The sequence below is a fragment of the Ictidomys tridecemlineatus genome, chromosome 2, assembly GCF_052094955.1.
Source record: "Ictidomys tridecemlineatus isolate mIctTri1 chromosome 2, mIctTri1.hap1, whole genome shotgun sequence".
Classification (NCBI taxonomy): Eukaryota; Metazoa; Chordata; class Mammalia; order Rodentia; family Sciuridae; genus Ictidomys; species Ictidomys tridecemlineatus.
Window position 1 is genome coordinate 169,284,509 of NC_135478.1, and position 19,372 is coordinate 169,303,880.

General features: G+C 31.4%; 1 protein-coding gene across 1 annotated transcript in view; it reads left to right on the forward strand.

The window, feature by feature from the left end:
- Positions 1–19,372, forward strand: part of Cacna2d1 (calcium voltage-gated channel auxiliary subunit alpha2delta 1) — a 448,394-nt gene that overhangs the window by 252,335 nt on the left and 176,687 nt on the right. The window contains 1 exon segment of the mRNA XM_078040138.1: positions 13,674–13,715. Coding sequence (XP_077896264.1) covers positions 13,674–13,715 — 42 coding nt within the window.

Below are 19,372 nucleotides of genomic sequence, written 5' to 3' on the forward strand. Positions count from 1 at the left end.
ATATTTCAAAATATCATGTGGTAAATACACACAAATTTATCAGTCAACAAAAAATAATAATTTAAAACTAAAGATTTTTTTCATTTTTTTTTAAAAGAACCTGCTGTGTGAATGGTGCCACATGCCTGAGTGACTCAAGAGGCTGAGGCAAGCGGATCACAAGTTCAAAGCCATCCTCAGCAACTTAGTGATACTCTGTCCCCACTAAAAGAAAAAAAAAAAGAAAACAACAAGACTGAGATGTGCCTCAGTGGTTAAGCACTCATGGGTTCAATCCCCAGGACCAAATATGAAAAAAAATAAAAATAAAAAAATAGCCTAAGATCTGCTTTCTCTAAAGCAACCACTAAGCAACATTAGGCCAATTAAACTGGTTTTAGTATTATTTACTTGATGGTGAAAGGAAATATTAATATCCATCAGATTTGATTAATATTTTTTGTTTATCTTATATTATTGTGTCAGTGCCTTGATGATATATAGTTTGATGCATTTAGGTTTAGAATGTAAAATTTTGATGATAATTTCATTTGATCTGCTGTCACCTCATTTATTCCCCTATGGGTGTTTCTAGATCTGTTATTTTTTTTATTAAATAAAAAAATCCACATGAGTAATCAATATATAAAGTATACTGGAATAAAAACTTCAGTCTTCCAATTTTGTAGAAAGGAAATAAGTTCTGGTGTCTGTGAAGGTTAATTAGGTGCTAATATATTCTCTTCATTCTTCTCACCTGGATATTGCCTTTGAAATTGCTTGATTCTTTAAATGTAAAATATTTTCCAGACAGGGTTTCTTATGTGCTAGGAAAGAAGTCAACATGATCAAAAGATGACTATGTTGATGGTGTTCCTTTGTTCCACAACACATCTGCCATCAGAGTTTAAAAAGTAGACAACTCTGTAATTGGCTCCATGTCTCTGCAATATTTTTGTTCTCTCCAGAAGTGATATCAGCTTCTTAATATTGAAATAATTTAGGTAAACCCTTTGGCTAATCAAGTGATTTTGTTTCCTAAAAAAACAAAACAAAACAAACAAAACACCCTCAATGTCTTTTTTATACTGTTCTTATGCTTAGCTTAATTAAATCATTTTTTAGCATTTAGAAATTTTTACTTGATGTTTCAACCTTCTTTTATTCTATTTGTAACTGTATTAGACAAATGGATTACACATATTTAAATAAGGGCCTTGATTATGATTATATGAAAGTCTTAAAATTGAATTCTAGATAACATTATTTAGACATACACATCTTAAAATCTGAAAAATTCTTTCCTATAAATTTTAAGGTTAAGTTATCATTGCAACTGTTGGAAGTTCAAGTTCTTTGCCCAATTGATAATGAGAAGACAAAACGATTTTGGCTGGGTTAATCCCTTTACTGACACAGGCCAAGAATTGGACCTAGGAGTGAAATATGAACCTTTTTACTTGACAATTATTCATAATTGTATTACATCATTCTGTCAGTCTTGGGGGCAATTTGTCTATGATGTATGGATAACATAAAGATTTTTATTTAATACTCTAATGCAAAAGCATTACATTTTCTTAAAAAATGCCATATAAAATTAGAATAACTAATTTATTAAAATCTGCCTGAGAAATAAGCATGGTCCACAGAATTTTTTTTTCTTTTAGTTTGGACAGCAAATGAAATTAAGTATACAATGTAACCAGCACTGTGAGGAGTTCTTAGGATTTGTTGAGAATCTTAGATTCTTGCTTTCGGAAATTAACATTTTAACAATCATGCATGTTTTAATTAGGGACAAGTTATATCTGAATCAGTGAACAGTTTGAATTTAAAACATTCTTTGAAATGTAACTTAATTAGATACAGTTACTAAAACTAGGCTAATGAAATAGAGGGATTTTTACTGTTTCCAAAGCAACTATGTATTATTCAAATAGAATGGAGTGCCTCTAAAAAAAAGTCCTTTTATTTCTTCTGCAGTAGCATTCCTTTCTTTACAATTTTAGCAATTATTTTTGCAGAAAAGTAGAACAAATACACTAACCTTGATTTTGTTTTAAAAACCTGATTTCTATTTTACATATAAATGACTGTTATTTCATTATGTCTTTTATCATTAATATATGCCATATGGAGAGATTGCCAGATTGTGTATGGTAGGTATAAAGAGGTTGAGAATGTTATCTTAAACAGCTATCCCTCAGAAATACAGTTATAATTTTCAAGGATAAATGAATATCCTTTGAATTGACCTTTTAAGATCAAAAGAAAAACAATGATTAGAGGTTGGTCTTCCAGTTGTACATGCTTCTATAGAATATGTCAGATTTCAAATAAAAAGGAAGAACTTTGCCTTTGTTTCTCAAAACAGAATGACATCCCTGCATTCTGTTGAATATGCACACACAAAAAAGAAGCATACTAATCAAAGGCTCCCAGAAAACAATAGATAGATGTAGATACTAAGACTGCTTCTGTGATCTAAACAAAACAATCACTCAGTGGAAACATCACAACATACAAATGGAAGTATTCTAGAGACCGTTTTTATCAACCAACTCATCATTTTACAGAGGAGGAACCCAAAGCCTTAGCGAAGTCATTCATCCAGCTGGTCAGTGCTGAAAATCATTTAGTTGACTTAATCATGTGCTCAGTAACTATTTTAAAGCATTTACTATATGCCTACAGTAGATGCTCTTAGTTCCCTGCCTGCATCTCAGTGCCCAGGAACCTGCATGCATGTTCTATTCTACTCCTATACATTCCTCCAGCGTTTTCCTGAAAATCTTGGCCTTTGAAGGATTTCTTCACAGCCTTGATTGTGCAGGAGTGAATGCTCCCAACCAATGATAGCTGGTGTGAGTGGATACTAGAGCTCTTTGGATGGAAGAGTTTTGTATGATGCTCTAAAATAGTATCACAAAGGCTCCAGGTTTTCTTTTTTTTCTTCTTTTTTTTTTTTAACACACCATGATTTTCATTTCTTTGCTTATTGTCTTGCTTTTCCACTATCCTATTAGTGTTCCCTGGGGTTGCTTCACAAGTTCCTTGTGCTCAAGTCCTTGTCTTAGTGTCTGTTTCTGGTGAGCCAAACCTACAATAACTGTAGATACAGTCCATAGAGACCTTGTTGTACAAGATAAAATGAATTTAGACTTCCTAGCTGTGTTCTTATATATAAAGTTGTATGCATTTTAAAAATGTTTACTTTCTGCTTTATTAAGCCTGAATTTTGAGACTATTTCCTTAAAGGGACTTAAACCTAGTATATGATATCCAAGCTAAACAGTAATATATTTGTTTTACTGTTATCTCTTCATCTATGGTCAGAAACCCTTTGTCTCAATAGTGGAGAATGGAGAGGGGGAAAGAGAAAGAAATCTAAAGATCAATATAGTATAATGTTTATGAAATTTTTATTGATATCATTTTTAAAAAGATAATACTATTGCATATCTAAAAGATTTTATGAGGTTAAATTCTATCCTATAATAGATACATAGTGAATGTCTCTTGTCCTCTCTCTTCCATCCTATATAGTTCTTAATGCCCAATAAGAGATAAGTTAAATTGGTATAGTGATAAACAGTTTAGTGTCCTTTGAGTTCTTAATTTTAACCAGATTATTTTACAACTAATAATTAATTGACAATAATGTGAGTCATTATACTTTGTCTTAGAATCATGATTTTTCTGAGGTTGATAGTGATTAATTTGGAAAGGTGGTGCTAATGATTCCATTGGACAAACTGACAAAATTTTATTGCCAGGATAAAATATTATGATAAAATGCTATTAATTTGATCACGAGTCAAGAAGATGTGGCTGGTCTAACTCAATGGGAAGCATAAAAATTGAAATATTTTGGTGGCTTAAATATTTATGCTTTAGATGATCATACCTAAAGCTTCCTTGAAGTTACAGATTAAAGGAGATTAGAGCAAATTTCTTAGCATTATTGATGTGTGGGTTTAATTTTGGACTGAGTTTCCCTGGAGGTTTTGTGCTATGGAACATAATATATTTATATTCTCATATTCTACTTTTATTTTACTCCTATGATTTAAGTCGTGTGTTTATTGATATAATTTGAAGCACCAGAATAGCTTGTAGGCAGATTCCTATTAAAGTTTAAAAGATGAAGAAATAAATTGATATTGCTTTTAATGTTTAACAAGAGTCAATTTTTTTTTTTGAGATTCAAGAACAAGGAACACTGAAATCACGTGTATTTACATTTTTTTTTTTTGTAATTTGTTATGGGAGTGAAACTTGTCAGTGTTTTAACTTATTTGAAACTTTTGGAATTGTCTGTTTATTTTCTCTGCAGTGATATGTTTTGTGTGTGTGTGTATGTGTCCTTGCACACACATGTCTACAAATGCTAGCTTTATTATTTTAGTCTTGCTTTTCTAATAGTTTATAGGCTTGTGATATTCAATTATTCATCTATCAATCTATTAAAAAGCAGTACAACATTCTAAGCACTGTCTCTACTCAAACTGTAATAATTTAATCTTCTCTTTCTTTTTAAACACACTTCTTTTATGTTGAAGTAATTAACATTTTCTTTTGCTGAATGTTACAATTATTTCTGATTATGTCAATAGTTTCATATCACTGCTTTAGTCTGCAATCTCCTTTCACAATTAGGTAATTAAACATAATGGAGACACATGGATCTATTATCTTTTTCTGTGACCACTCCTCTTAAGTAACTTTGACTTATAGGTTGGCTAACATGCTGGGTTAGTTATTAGGGAATACTTTGTCTGCATTTTACAAATTCCACAACAAAACTTTTTTAAAAAACTATAATTTTACAAATATACATGGAAATTATCTCAGGAATAAATGTAAAACTAAAGAAGTACATTACAATATACCAAAATTATTTTCCAATAAGGCTAATGAAATTCAATTCACATTTTAACACAGATTATAAAACAAAGTTAATAACATACAATGAATGTATTTAGAAGAGTGAACATTACCTTTATTTATTTTAGGTGAATTATGTAGAACATATAAGGAATTCACTATCTCCCCAAAGCAGGTCATTCCTGTATTGATAATAACATATTGGGGATATAAAGACCTGTGTTAAACTCAGTTTGTCTACTCTTAATCTTACCTTTACAATCCACAAAACTGAGATTGATAATATAATGATTTATCTTTAGCAATATATTCTTTTTTAGATTAATTTTTTATTTATATACGACAGCAGAATGCATTACAATTCTTATTACACAATAGAGTACACTTTTTCAGATCTCTGGTTTTATACAAAGAATATTCTCACCAATTTGTGTTTTCATACATGTACTTTGTATAATAATATCCATCACATTCCACCATCATTTCTAAACCCCGTGTCCCCTTTTTTCCCCTCCCACCCCTCTGCCCTATCTAGAGTTTGTCTATTCCTCTCATGCTCCCCCTCCCTACCCCACTATGAATCAGCCTCCTTATATCAGATAAAACATTTGTCATTTGGTTTTTTGGGATTGGCTAACTTCACTTAGCACTATCTTCTCTAACACCTTCCATTTATCTTCAAATGCCATTATTTTATTCCCTTTATTGCTGAGTAATATTCCATTGTGTGTGTGTGTGTGTGTGTGTGTGTGTGTGTATTTTAATCCATTCATCTATTGAAGGAAATCTAGCTTGGTTCCACAGTTTAGCTATTGTGAATTTTGCTGCTATAAACATTGATGTGGCTGTGTCCCTGTAGTATGCTGTTTTTAAGTCCTGTGGGTGTAGACTGAGGAGAGGGACAGCTGGGTCAAATAGTGGTTCCATTCCAATTTTCCAAGAAATCTCCATACTGCTTTCCATATTGTCTGCACCTTTTTCAATCTCACCAGCAGTGTATGACTGTAGCTTTTTCCCCACATCCTTGCCAATACTTATTGTTGTTTGTCTTCATAATAGCTGCCATTCTGACTGGAGTGAGATGAAATCTCAAGAGTAGTTTTGATTTGCATTTCTCTAATGGTAGCAATATATTCTTTAAAATATATATATGTTTATGTTTACAATGCAGAGCTTACCATAGTAGAAAGCTCAAAATGTATTTATTATTAAAACAAAAATTAAGAGTTCAAAGAAGAAATAGATTTATATTTTATCATTATAGCCCATGGATCATTTAACAACACCTAAATGATAGAATTTTGATATCATATTTTTAAAGAAACTGTGATATTCAAGCATATGATTAAAATGTATAGTTATTTAATTTTTATGATGCAGACAAAAACTAGTGGATAATTGATACAAAAAAGGGAAAGAAGTAAGTTTTAAAATGACTTGCTGATATATTGCTCACTAAATATTTAGTTGGTGCTAAGTAACTTTGTCAGAAAGATGATTATAAAATTGTCAGAAAAATATTAAAATGATTCGTATTTGAGGTAAATGTTTTTGAGCCCTTGTTTTCATTGATTTTCTAAAATTTTTCTGCTAGAATTTTAAATTCTAGACAAAATTTTTATGTAAGAACACAATTGAAGTTTTATTTCTCAAATCTTGTTCACATTTTGCAAACCACCAGAATTTGATTTAGAAGATGGACACAAGAAAGGACATAGATGTTGTGTCCTGTGATCTTTAAGGAATCAGGATGGAGTAGCATCTAGGATATGGATTGGACATTGATTATGAAACAGTTATATTCTTATATTTCCCCCATTGGAAATTAGAGTTCAAACAAATGTCATTGAAAATTAGTAACAAAAAACTTGGATGGATAAATCATTGTAGGGACTGTGGCATTCTATAAGTACTAGTAATTGTAGAAGATAGAATCCAAATTCTAAACTAGCTTAACAAGAACTTTATAAATCATTGGTCCTTTAATCATGAAGTCAATGGAAGGAGTTAGCCTCTGGCTTGGATAGAAGAAGCAGGCTTTAATAGTTTCAGCTTTTTCCACTGTAACTACCCCTGGACCCATTATTTCTGCAGAAGAATAGGAAAATCAAATACTATTAATTGGTAGTTGTAGGCATTTACTAATTGCTATGGTCAAAGAAGAGAATGGTAGGATTTGCTAGCCACATAGAATCACATGATTTTTTCTTTTTAAGAAATAAGCCATTCTTGAAGACAGCATAGTTTCTAAACAGGAAAAAAAATATTACCAAGTTTAGCAAATCTTCATGTCTATTATTTTTTAAAATATGACAACATCTGATTTAACTGTGTCATTTCCTCCAACAAGATTACATATTTTGGGTATTGGATGGACAAGCAAACTTTTGTTTAATACAAGACTGAAATTTTTCTTGGTAAGAGTAAATAAAGATTCATATGTAAAGAAGATGAAGGGATAGAAAGAAAATGTTTAGAATCAGAGAGATTTGAACACCTCAATACCAGGATGCATATGGAATCATCAATTAATTATCACTTCTGTTGTATTTTTCCTATTATTTAATTTGGTTTACCAGATTAAAAATAGTAAAGTTAGCAACTCAATTTCTCCTGTACTCTGCTGCATAGAATCTTTAAAGAAAGTACTTTAAGTCAAACAGACTCACAGCATAAAAACTGATCTAAAAAAATAAAATTAAATGTAGCTCAGTTGATAGAGAGCTTGTCTCACATGCACAAGGCCCTCAGTTCAATTCTCAGCACCACACACAAAAAAATCATGTATACGTAGCAGATAAATTCTATGGATATCTCTACTTTTTACATATATAAACATTAATTGTCAACATTTATGTGTACCACACACCATAGTAAAAACTTCACAGCTTCATCTCATTTATTATCCTCTGTCACACAGTGTGAAGGTAGATTTACCAAATGTCTTCTGTAATCTGACAATGCTGATCTCTAGCTGAACCTGTACCCATCATTATTTTTTCTAAACTACATTTTCTTAAACATGTTCATGAGATCTTTACTTCAAACACCTATAATTATGTGGCAAAATATTTTTTCAAGGACTACATTCCTATAAATATTTGTTCATATTCACATCTTCCATGTGTACAAACAACCACACATACACATGTTTCTAAGTTCTTTTATTCACACAGTTCTACCAAGCTGCTGGTTGACATGTGGCCAGTACAGAAATTGTTTTGAACATAAAAGTAGTGGCATAAGTTGTTTCTGGGCCAAATTGCTATCAATATGCTTTTCTGGTGTTATCAACATTAATAAAATTTGACTTGTGAATGATTTGAGTTAAACAACATGGTCTTGGCTTGCAGGAGTCATTAACATAACTCATTTTTAATGAAGAGTATCTCATAATTTTCAACTGATTGCATATTTGGAACTCAGGAGTGATAAAAATTACAAGGAGCATGCTATATTTTTTAAAAAGCCACATTAATGAAAAATACAGCTGCCCAAAATTTGTTAGGTTGTCGATCATGTGCCTAGCCAAGGTATAGCCAAGAAAAGAGAATAAGCAAATTGGACAGCAATTAATCTCTGTTTGAATGTTGAATGTGCTGTACATTTCAAATGTTGATAATAAAATTCTAATTTTCATTTCCAATATTTTAGTCTTATCTTTGGCAACATCTTATTTCTACACAGAAGCTTGGTACTTAGGCCTTAGATTTTTCACATAAACTATTCACCAGAGGCTGGCTTAGAGAGACATGTCATGCAAAGAGCTGTCACTCACAATATGCATTTTAAAGATGAAATAGTTTATTTTGCCCAGGTTTAATTTTTGACTCCCAATAGATATTTGGAGTCTAAAATATTTTTTTTTTCTCAACTTGCTAGGGGGTGTTTTAAATTTCAGTCAGCAGAAGTATTATGTTAGCATGGACTCATTTGGGTCAATTCATTTTGAGGAAGTAATAAATAAGTAAACTATTTGGTTAAAATTCGGAAACAAAACAATTTGTTCTTGTCATCTGGTGGAGCTTAAATTATGAAAAATAGCTCTCTAAACGTTTAACTAATCCAAGAATCTAGTTCGAGGTGGTTGCTGGCTTTATTCCATGATGTTGTGCATAAGCCCTGAAATTTGCTGAAAACCTCTGCGTTTGAATGTGAACTACATTCTAAGATGATGTTTAATAATTTTTATTAAATCATTTAGACAGAAGGATAATAGGGAAATAAGACATTATAACCTGTGCCTCTGGCAGTTAGCTTATGTGCCACAGTTTTAATGAAAGTATTCAGTGATATTGGGACACCTATGAACTCTCTGGAGGAGGAATTGAGGGAGTTTTGAGTAAGGACAGGCAAGTTTCTCTCTCTCTTTGTATCTCACTGATCAACAGAGGGGGACTGTTTTAAGTGTCCGGAATACTTAATTCTCACTTATTTTGAAAACTGGAGTATTTTAGTTCACGTAGGAGTGAGATCCAAGTATAATACAGCAATTTTCACATAGAGCAGGTCAGAATGACTGTCTTAGTTGCGTCATCTTCTCGCCACAGATAAGTTGAAGGATGACAGCTTGCTCCCTGTGGTTGGGTGCAGATATTATTCATCATTGTTTCTTGAACACAGCACAGAGAAGGTCACCAGTGTAATTCTTGTGTGAATGGAATATGGCCCCCTTTGCTGATTCTGTGACCCAGAAACCTTCCTGCACAAAGTCTAGGTGGGATGTAAGAAAGGGGACATGATTAAACAAGGAATTCAGCTGAGACTTTGCCTCTTCTCCTTTAATTCTTCCCACTTAAGGTATTTACTGTATTTATAAAATTTATCCTCTTATTTTCTTTAGCACAGAGTTCATTTTAACCAAAAGCTCATCTCTATAAAAACATCAGATCATAGAATTTGGTTGATTCAGTGTATAATTCCCCTTCCTAGAATTGTTTTTTATCCCATTCCTTTAACGATTGACTCTGGATGTATTTTGGTAATTCAGCTATTTGAATTACTCTACTGATTTAGTTCAACATTGCAGCACCTCTTAGTATATATTTTCCTGTAGTAGAGAAGATGGCTATTAAAAAAAAGAAGATGGCTATAAATAAAAATTATTTATTTTTATTTATAAAAAATCACCCAATTATGATTTTTCTCAAATTTTAATAACTTCTGAGCCAAATAATTCTGAAACAGTATAAACAAAATCCCAAATAAATCCTTACAATTTTCTATAAGAACATATGATGAACTGGGGCTGGAAAAATATTTTAAATGGCTGAAAAATCAAATGCTCTATGAAAGTTTGCATTTATTTTAGTGACGTTTTACCCTGGAAGAGCACTGTATTGATTGAATAATGCCAGTTTATAGTTTCTTCAAATCCTGATTTCCTATGTCAATTTATCCTTAATGTTTTTCTGTTATGTGTAATAAATGGATAATGTGCATTCTGCATAAGAAAAGTTTGTAGCTTGAAGATGTGAAGGTATATTTATGATAGTGAGGTTAACAAAATGTTCCTAAACCAAAAGGAGCCTTGTCATGAGACACTGGACATATCCAGTTGCATCCACTGTCTGTCATCTTCTTAACCTGAGCACACACAGTTGATTAAGTGCTTTATCATTTTAATGTTTTCTGTAAAACACATTCATTCTTTTTGCATTTATGTTTTGACCATGTGAGAAATGAACATTGTATTAAGAAAGAGCTATTTTAAAACAGATATATAAACAGAGATATAGAATACCAGTTACATGAAGGAATATGGATAGTTTACCATATAGTATGATTTTATGTCTAATTTAAACATAGATGCACATATATTAATTGTATTATACATATTTTATGTAGTGTATATATATATGTGTATACATCCAAATTATATTTAGATATATTTGTGCTATCTGCATTTTTAAGTTGTCTTTAAAAAATCAAATTGTATAATTGTGTCATCCTAAACCCAGAAAGTGTTGTGCGAACTTTAAATAAACTTTGGAATATACCTTTTCGACAACAGGTTTAGCAATATACAGATTCTGAAAGAGAAATTAGGCAACAGAGTTTTGTATAAAATGTATTCTCAAAGTTAGATTTTATTAATTTTAATTTTAATTTCAGTTGATCTTAACCAAATGAAAATACTGAGATGGAATGGATACTATCATTTTCTTTTCTATTTGTTTCTTTATTATTTTCTTTTGTAATAGTGGGGATTGAATCCAGGATCACACATACTAGGCAAGTGCTCAACCACTAAGCCACATGCCCAACCCAATAATAGCATTTCTTTATCACACTTGTAACCTCTTTCAACAGACTATGAGGAACTCTTAATCTTCAGTTTAATAAGTACTCTTCATATGGTCATATATAGGAGAAAAGCTGACCTGTCAGTTTTATCTATTAGTTCTAGCACTGTGAGCCAAGTGTAATCATAGGACAAACCCAGGTTGTCTTATGTAAATGATCTATAGCCATTTTTTTTTTTACCTAGGAAGTAGGAGTAGATGCATTTATCTTATGTGCCTTTCTTGGCATAGTGATGTGTGTATAAGTGAATTTGTATCTTTTGAAAAGGTGATGCTGGTGAACTGCTTGAAATATACTGTTATTTCACCTTGTTTTCTTCATGTTCTAGTTTTGTAAATATAAGCAAGCATTTTGGAAGAAAATAAAGTAAAAAATGAAGATAAACTTATTCAGTCGTACAACTTTTGTTGGAATCTATATTCTAAACTGAAAATTGCTTCCTAAGTATAAATTACAGAGTTGCAAGTGGGATCAATAAACTAGTAATTAGGTTAGGGTCCCAGGTGGATTTAGATAATTTTCTTGGTTTGTGTATGTGATGAGTTCTGATTTGGTATTTTGACTCTTGACTCCTGTTACAAAATAAGTGGAATGAGAAATATTTCAGGAATTAGAATTTTTGTGCATATTAAAATACTCTAGTTATGTACTTCCTCTTTTTTTAAAATTTTTTGATTTTAAGGATTGAACCCAGGTGTGCTTTACCACTGAGCTGTAACTCTAGCCTTTAGGTTTTACATTGAGACAGGGCTTCACTAAGTTATGAGGCTATCCTGGAACTTGCAATCCTCTTGCTTCAGCTTCTTGAGTTGCTGGGGTTATAGGCAGGTGCCACCGTGTCCAGTTCTAGCTACTTTATTCTTTACCAAAAAAAAAAAAAAATCAAACTAAATTGTACATTGTTTTCATGTGTATCTATAAAGTACTATTTTAAAAAAAACCTATAAATGAAAAGAAGGAAGAGCAGTAGAATAGAGGAAAGGTAACAGGGAGTAGGAGGAGTGGAGAGTAAGGGGTGTACTGGGGATTGAATTGGAGTAAATTATATTTTATGCTAATTATGTCAAAATCAACTCAAATATCATGTATAACTATAATGCACTAATTTTTAAAAGGAAAAAAAGCGATTCTAATGGAATTCTAGTTCTTCAGTTTCATTTAGTATTATGAATCATATTTTCTAATATTCATATAGATCTTCTTTGTTCTTTAGAGAAACCTATATTTTATTTATCTTGAGTCTCATGGAGTATTTTTCAAATAAAAAGGGCTGGGACTGACTTCTGTATCAAACAAATTGGGAAACAAAGCAAAACATATTTTTCTCTTAGAGATTTATAAGTACAGTCATGTACTGAAGCTTTGTGGAGTCCTACCCTCAAGTGACAATTGTTGCTGTTTTCTAATGCCATGACTATTAAATAATTTTTCCATGACATCTAGTAATAAGGAGCGATTTTTAAAATATACTTTGAGATATATTTACTAAGTTTTCCCTAAGTTTTCTTTTCTTAAAAAAATCTATATTTTGTGTCTACTTCTAATATAATTTTAGAATATTGGTGTTGGTGGATATTTAAGAGGTAGAGGAAAACATTCTTACTGAGTGTTCAGATTACTGCCAAAGACAGGGACTGCATCTACGTCTAGATGAAAAAGGGAAACCAGCATAGGTGTTTTGTTCTTGTGATGCATACACTGGTCTCAGACCCAAGAATAGGAATTTAAAGTTTTTCGACAATCATTTTATTCATCCTCCCTTTTCCATTGTCCCTCTGTAGCTCCATTTGTAGCCCTAATTCATGTTTATGGTATATTTCTGCAATACTTATTTGCAAAATTGCCCATTCATATTTATTCTTGCTGAAAATCCAATGTCATTTCACCTCTTAGATTCAATATGAGAGTTGCAGTGCCTTGATAAACGTATTTGTTTGCTATCTAGATCCAGATTCAATATGAGAGTTGCAGTGCCTTGGATAAACAGATTTTTTTTTTTTTTTGCTATCTAGATCCAGTTGCTTTTGATTCCTTTCTAAATCTCATGAGGAAATTTCTACCAATATTGCTTAGATAACACATTTTTCAAGAATCAATTTAATACTGGAGATGTAAATATATTTATGTATGTATTTTTTAAATCATAGTTTTAACAGAATGTTATTAAGGTGCTTGTATTACCTGCTTCTGAAGTTATCCTGTTTTTTCTTAATATAGGTGTGTGTTTATCCATGATGTCAATAATGCATTTGACACACGATTCCAGTACTATACTGAGGTTTTTTTCTCAAATGCAAGGTGTGCTTTTTTAACACCACTGATATACAGTTTTAATCTGTTCTTATAAACATTGACTGATCTTTATGGATTTCTGTGGAATATACTGAGAAAGGAATATTATGGGAAGTTTATTGTTTAAAACATGCTTAAAATATTTATAGTGTTTGATCCAGTATTCTGTTTTATTCTACTCAGTAAAGCACTCTTCTTTCTTGTAGAGCAATGAAGTTGTCTACTACAATGCCAAGGATGATCTTGATGTGAGTATTAAAAGTTTTACATTCAGTTCTTAATTAAAATTACTGCATTTAGAGAGCAAATTGAGCTTGGTAGGTTTAGTTTTTAAGAAAACATTATACAGCATGAACAAAATTTTAGTTCTAGCAAGGTAATGATGAATTTTAGTGTTTATGTGATTTTTTGTTTTTACTAGCTGTTACTGGCATTTTCCTAAGTAGAAATCCATGTTTTTCTCTGGGTCTAAACTCCCACTGTACTCTGTCTATATCTCAATCACGACATTGCCTTGAATACTCTGCATCCTATTGGTAATGCTGAATACAAAGATCAGATCCCATTCATCACTGCTTCCTGGCTCCTGTCACCAGGGCTACCTTACCTCTTTTCTTGTGTGAACTGCCTACATTATTGGGAATGTTTTATTTCAACCATAATGTGAAAGATACCCCAGAAGCTGTGTAACTGGCCCCGCTTGTCCAGTCTTTGAAACATAAAGGGTACATATTAGGTTTTTATTTATTTATTTATTTATTTATTTATTTATTTATTTATTTATTTTTCTCCTCTGCTAGGCAAGTGCTCTACCACTAAGCTATACTGACAGCCTCATCCTTAGGATTTTTTAAATGAATGACTCTAATTTACATTTTCAAATTATTTGTGAAAATGAATTATTTCAGCACTAATTAATTACTTATAATATTGTCACTTCTGGATAATCATTGAGGAGACATTTTAATTAGTTATGGTGGAAACACTTCAAAATTACAAAATAAAGTATACAATTATGTTTTTAAATTTACATGTTTGATCACTTGCAAAAGAATATATGTAGATACAGTTATTTATCCAAAAGCATTTGTCATAGCCTTCCTGTATTTTAAGTACTCACCTGAGGACTTGGGCTACATTAGTGAACAAAATAAAAATGAATATAATTAAATTATTAGTGTGATTCAGACATTTTTTTAAAATCTGAATTTAAAAAATTTTCTGTACTGTTTTATGACATTTTTCTCCCAACGACTTCAGGGGAATATAGAGAAAAAAATAAGTAGAGCTGGTCTGCAAAAAATTTTGGAAAACACAGAAAATAAATTTTGCTGAAATGTCACAGCTTCTCAGATTGCACCACTGCTGCTAATACTTCTGAATAACTGTGCACTAAATTTGCCTGCATACTGCAAACCATCTTACACAAATTATCTTAATTCTTACAACAAAAATGTGGATGAAGTTGTTTTATCTGTAGATGTGGAACTGTTGTTTATAAAGTTATTTTCTTTACTCCAGATGTAGATAGTTTGTTAGTGATATGTTTTCTCTTATGAAGAGTGCATGTGTCATTTTCATGTTGTAGAGGCTTATTATAGATAAGCTGTCATCTAACACAAAATGTTTTAATAGTATATTGATTGGTGTCAAAATAAATACATTTTTAGAGTGTTTATTTCATCATCAAAATTAGTACTTACTATTTGAAAATTATATGGTCATTGAAAATTCATGTAAAATCGTCAAGTCTTTCTGGCTATTATAAATTGCAACTTCTGTTCAACATTTAGTTTGTGGAATTATGATAGATTTTTTAATATGCAAACTTCCAAGTAAGTGTTGCCTCATGATAATGATATAGCAAATGCATTTTTCTACACTAAAATAAGTTATATTTTTTATATCAACAGAGTAGTTTATTCACTTCTCAGTTTTTCTTATAAACTAGGAAGTTATTTTCCTTTTACAGAAAGAAATGTGCCATTTTTTCTAGACATGACTTTTTAGTAAGTACTACCCCATTTTCAATCACAATACTTTAAAACATATGTGCCCATTGCAGGTAGAATTGGACAGTTATGTATATAGAACAGTTGAATTGTACATAGTGTTTTCTTGCATAGTTTACCTACAGAAATATTCATTTAGATGTTCAAATAACAGTCTGAGAAATGAATTCATGGAAGTGAACCTATTGAATATACGATGTATTTTTGTCTTTTCTCATCTAAAAAATATGGATAATACTACTGTGAGTTAGAATTTTGTGTATAAAAATTATACATTCTCTTTTCTTAGGCCCAAGATGAAATGTAGAAGAGTTAACCAAAACTTTTATGAATAGGAAATATCACCTTTTAAATTTCAAACTTAAAAATCTTTGCAAGCATTTGTAGAATTTTTCAATGTTTCATATACAAATAGTAAGAATGCCAAAATAATTTGTAAACTATTATGTAGTAAGAACTAGAATAGGAATTGGAGACTAATTCATGTACTAGAATAGTCCTAAAACTGTGGTTGCCCATAGGCATTAAATTTTTATAATACTTGACCATTTTTTTTCTATCCAAAGCAAGATACAGCAGTGCAGATGATCTCTAAAGTTGACTCCAGTGTTAAGCATTCTGAGTTCAAGAGCTAAGAGGGCAACTTACAGTCATGCAATCCCTGAGGTCCTTATTTTAGTTTTCTGCTGTTCTTTTCAATGTTTGTGGTCAACACTGATGCTCCTATGTCTACAATGTTTTTGTTATTATTATTATTTTGTTTGGGAAATTTTGTTTTGATTTGCATTTTGAATAATGAGGAGGTAAGTGGGAAGGAAGGACAAGTCTTTTGCCCTCAAGAGCATGCTCTGGAGATTGCACCTCGACACTTCTTTCTGCACCTTCTACAACTTAGTGACCATCTAATAGCAAGAGGATGTAGAGGATAATTTTCCCTTACTTGGATGGCCATGGGTACCCAAGTAAAATATAGAGGTTTGTTACTTAAGGGAGAAGGGGTGCGGGTGGTAGTGATTGGAATATACTTACCAATTTCTGTACATACCTTCAATTTGCTTTTCCTGAGATATTTAAGTTAATGCTAACACTTCACTCACTCATCTAAATGACTTTTGTTATTTAAATATATTCAAACCTTTAATTAGAGAAAAAATTCTCTTACCTTGAAATAGATTTTATGTATTTTCTAGTTTCTCCCACTTCATGTTTTGATCACTATGATCAAACTGTTTTCTGAAATTTATTTATTTTACAGTGAAAAGAATTTAAATTTTATAAGGAAATGTTGCACTTGATATTCTACTTCAGAATTTTCTGTGTTTACAATTTTTTCCAAAGGTTATTACTTATCTGGAGAAGTGGGACTTACATGAATGATGAAGTTGGTTTGTTCTCACCAAAACTTTTGCCATATAGGCAAGTTTAATTGGCTGCTCTAATCCTAGATTTGTATATGTATTTTTTGATATTTTTATATTTCAGGTGTTCACAAATCATAATGCCATCACATAGGTTTAGTTTGATTTTGGTTCATCATTCCCTGTTCTTCACCCTGGCTTTTCTGCTTATGTATTTAGTTATGTACTTTTATTTTTCTGATTATATAATGTTATATCCTTTATTAAAAATTGGTGACTTAAGAGTGTATAATGTGAATGTATCATCTCATAAATGAAAATCTAACATCTAACAAAGCAATGGAACTAATTGGAATACTAAATATTGAAACAATCTTGTCAATTAGTAAATTTGACCTTAATATAGTTCAGTGGTGATATAAGTATCAGAGAACAAAATTTTATTTAAAATGTTATGCAACCTGAATTAGACTAAAAGATTATAAATCCTGAAGTTGTCTTTTTTTTTGTATTTTGTTTTTACTGTTTTACTTTCCCCAAGAATTTTGCATTAGCAGAATCTAATTTATTTTACAACTCCCATGACTAGGAGAGTATCTATCATTGTCTCCATACCTTTACATAAAGCATTTTCTTTCCTTCTCTAAGACCATCATCCAAGTTTAGACCCTGTTCTCAAATATGTATATTTGAGTTAGCGTAATAATCTAATGTTTCTACTTTTTATATCTATCTTCAATCTCATAATTATTATTAATATGTAAATATACCTAAACATTATATTTATAATCCTTCCATTGTCTAGAACTTAAAATAATTAATTTCTTTGTATGGTATATAAGACCCTGCAAAAAGCTCACTAGAAACTTTCCTAAGCAGATCCAACTTTTGGTGCTGAAATGGTATTTTATGCTTGGAGGCACAATTGATCTTTGTAAGTTATTCCCTTGTCATCTCTCTGTACCAAATAAGTTTCCTGAGGGCATTTCTTGTGTATTTACAGCAGCTGACATAGCTCTTATACTGTCTAACACATGGTAGCCACCCAGTAAAGTTTTCTTTCTCAACAAATTAGTGAGTTGAAGTTGAAGTTTGAATTTGCATGTTGTGAAATAGCCTAAGAATATCTTCTCTCCTGCAGACCTTGTTTTGTTTTAAGCACTGCTTTTCATTACCACCACCAACCTCAGCCCAGACCTGTGAGGGGCTCTGTAGTTTACAGGATTGGAATTTAAACATATGCTATGAAGAAAATACTTGCTCTTAATGAATGACAATTGTTGGCCAAGAACTGTATCAAATATTTTATATCATTCTTTGATTTCTAGTTATAGTATGAAAAGGCAAGCAGCAAAGATGAATGCTTGGGCAAAATAACAAAACAACCAAGGGTATCATCTGTCCCTTTCCCAGTCCTGAATTAGGTAGCTGTTTCTTCATTTTAGACTAATAAAACAGGAAATATTCAAGGGGTGGAATACACAAAAGATTTAGTAAACTAGAAATGGCATATGTAGCTTTAAAGACAGAGAGCCATGGGCTGGAGTTGTGGCTCAGTGGTAGAGAGCTTGCCTAGCATGTGTGAGGCACGAGGTTTGATTCTAAGTGCTGCATATAAATAAAATGAATAAAATAAAAGTCCAACAACATCTAAAAAATTTTTTAAAAAACATTAAAAAAAGACACAGAGACAGGATAGTCTCTGAGATACTTATTTCAGCTACTTCAGTAAAAAGAAAAACAACATTAAATATATTCTTGCTGTCCCAAATGATTGAGCAAGTGATTTATAAAAATCCTACATATAAACAAAAACTGCTAAAACAAAATTCTCTTTGGAAGAAGAAATTCCACAGTGTGAATTATTCATCAGCAATGCTTAGAGCAAACTTGAGAAATACTTCCAAAATGTCAAAAAGAAAAATTATGGGAAGAAAGATAATAAATCTGGAGGTCAAAATGCCAAGATATAAACCATAAATCATGTATTCACAAAGATCCAGTCAGCATTTGGATTAGAAAGAATCATTACAGATTTAATGAAATACAACATTTGGGCCTACAAAGATATACATGTGTAATTGTAGATTTTGAGGGCCTACTGCAGATAGGCAAAGATTTTTAAAAGTCAAGAACATTTATACCAAAAACTTGCTAAAGTATATCCAAGAAGAGATCTCTAGTAGGCAGCTAAATATTTAGTGTGGTTGCTTAGGAGAATGGTCTAGAATAGAATTTTATGTTTAGCTTATGAGTGGAATTTGAAAATAAGTGGCTGAAATTTCCCCAACAAGTGTGAAGCTACATATATATAGCAAGGCCAGATTCAACTGTAGATATAATTTGGTGTGCTGAAATAATGTTTAAAACAAAGTAAATGTACCTTTTCATGTGGCATATTCTCCAGATTGTCAAAATCCCACCTCTCCCTATTGTCTTATTCTCAGCCTGCTTCACACATCTACACAACATAAAAATAATAAAATAAATAAGGTAAGATGATTTAAGATTCTGCAGGGAAGATGTGGGTGGGGT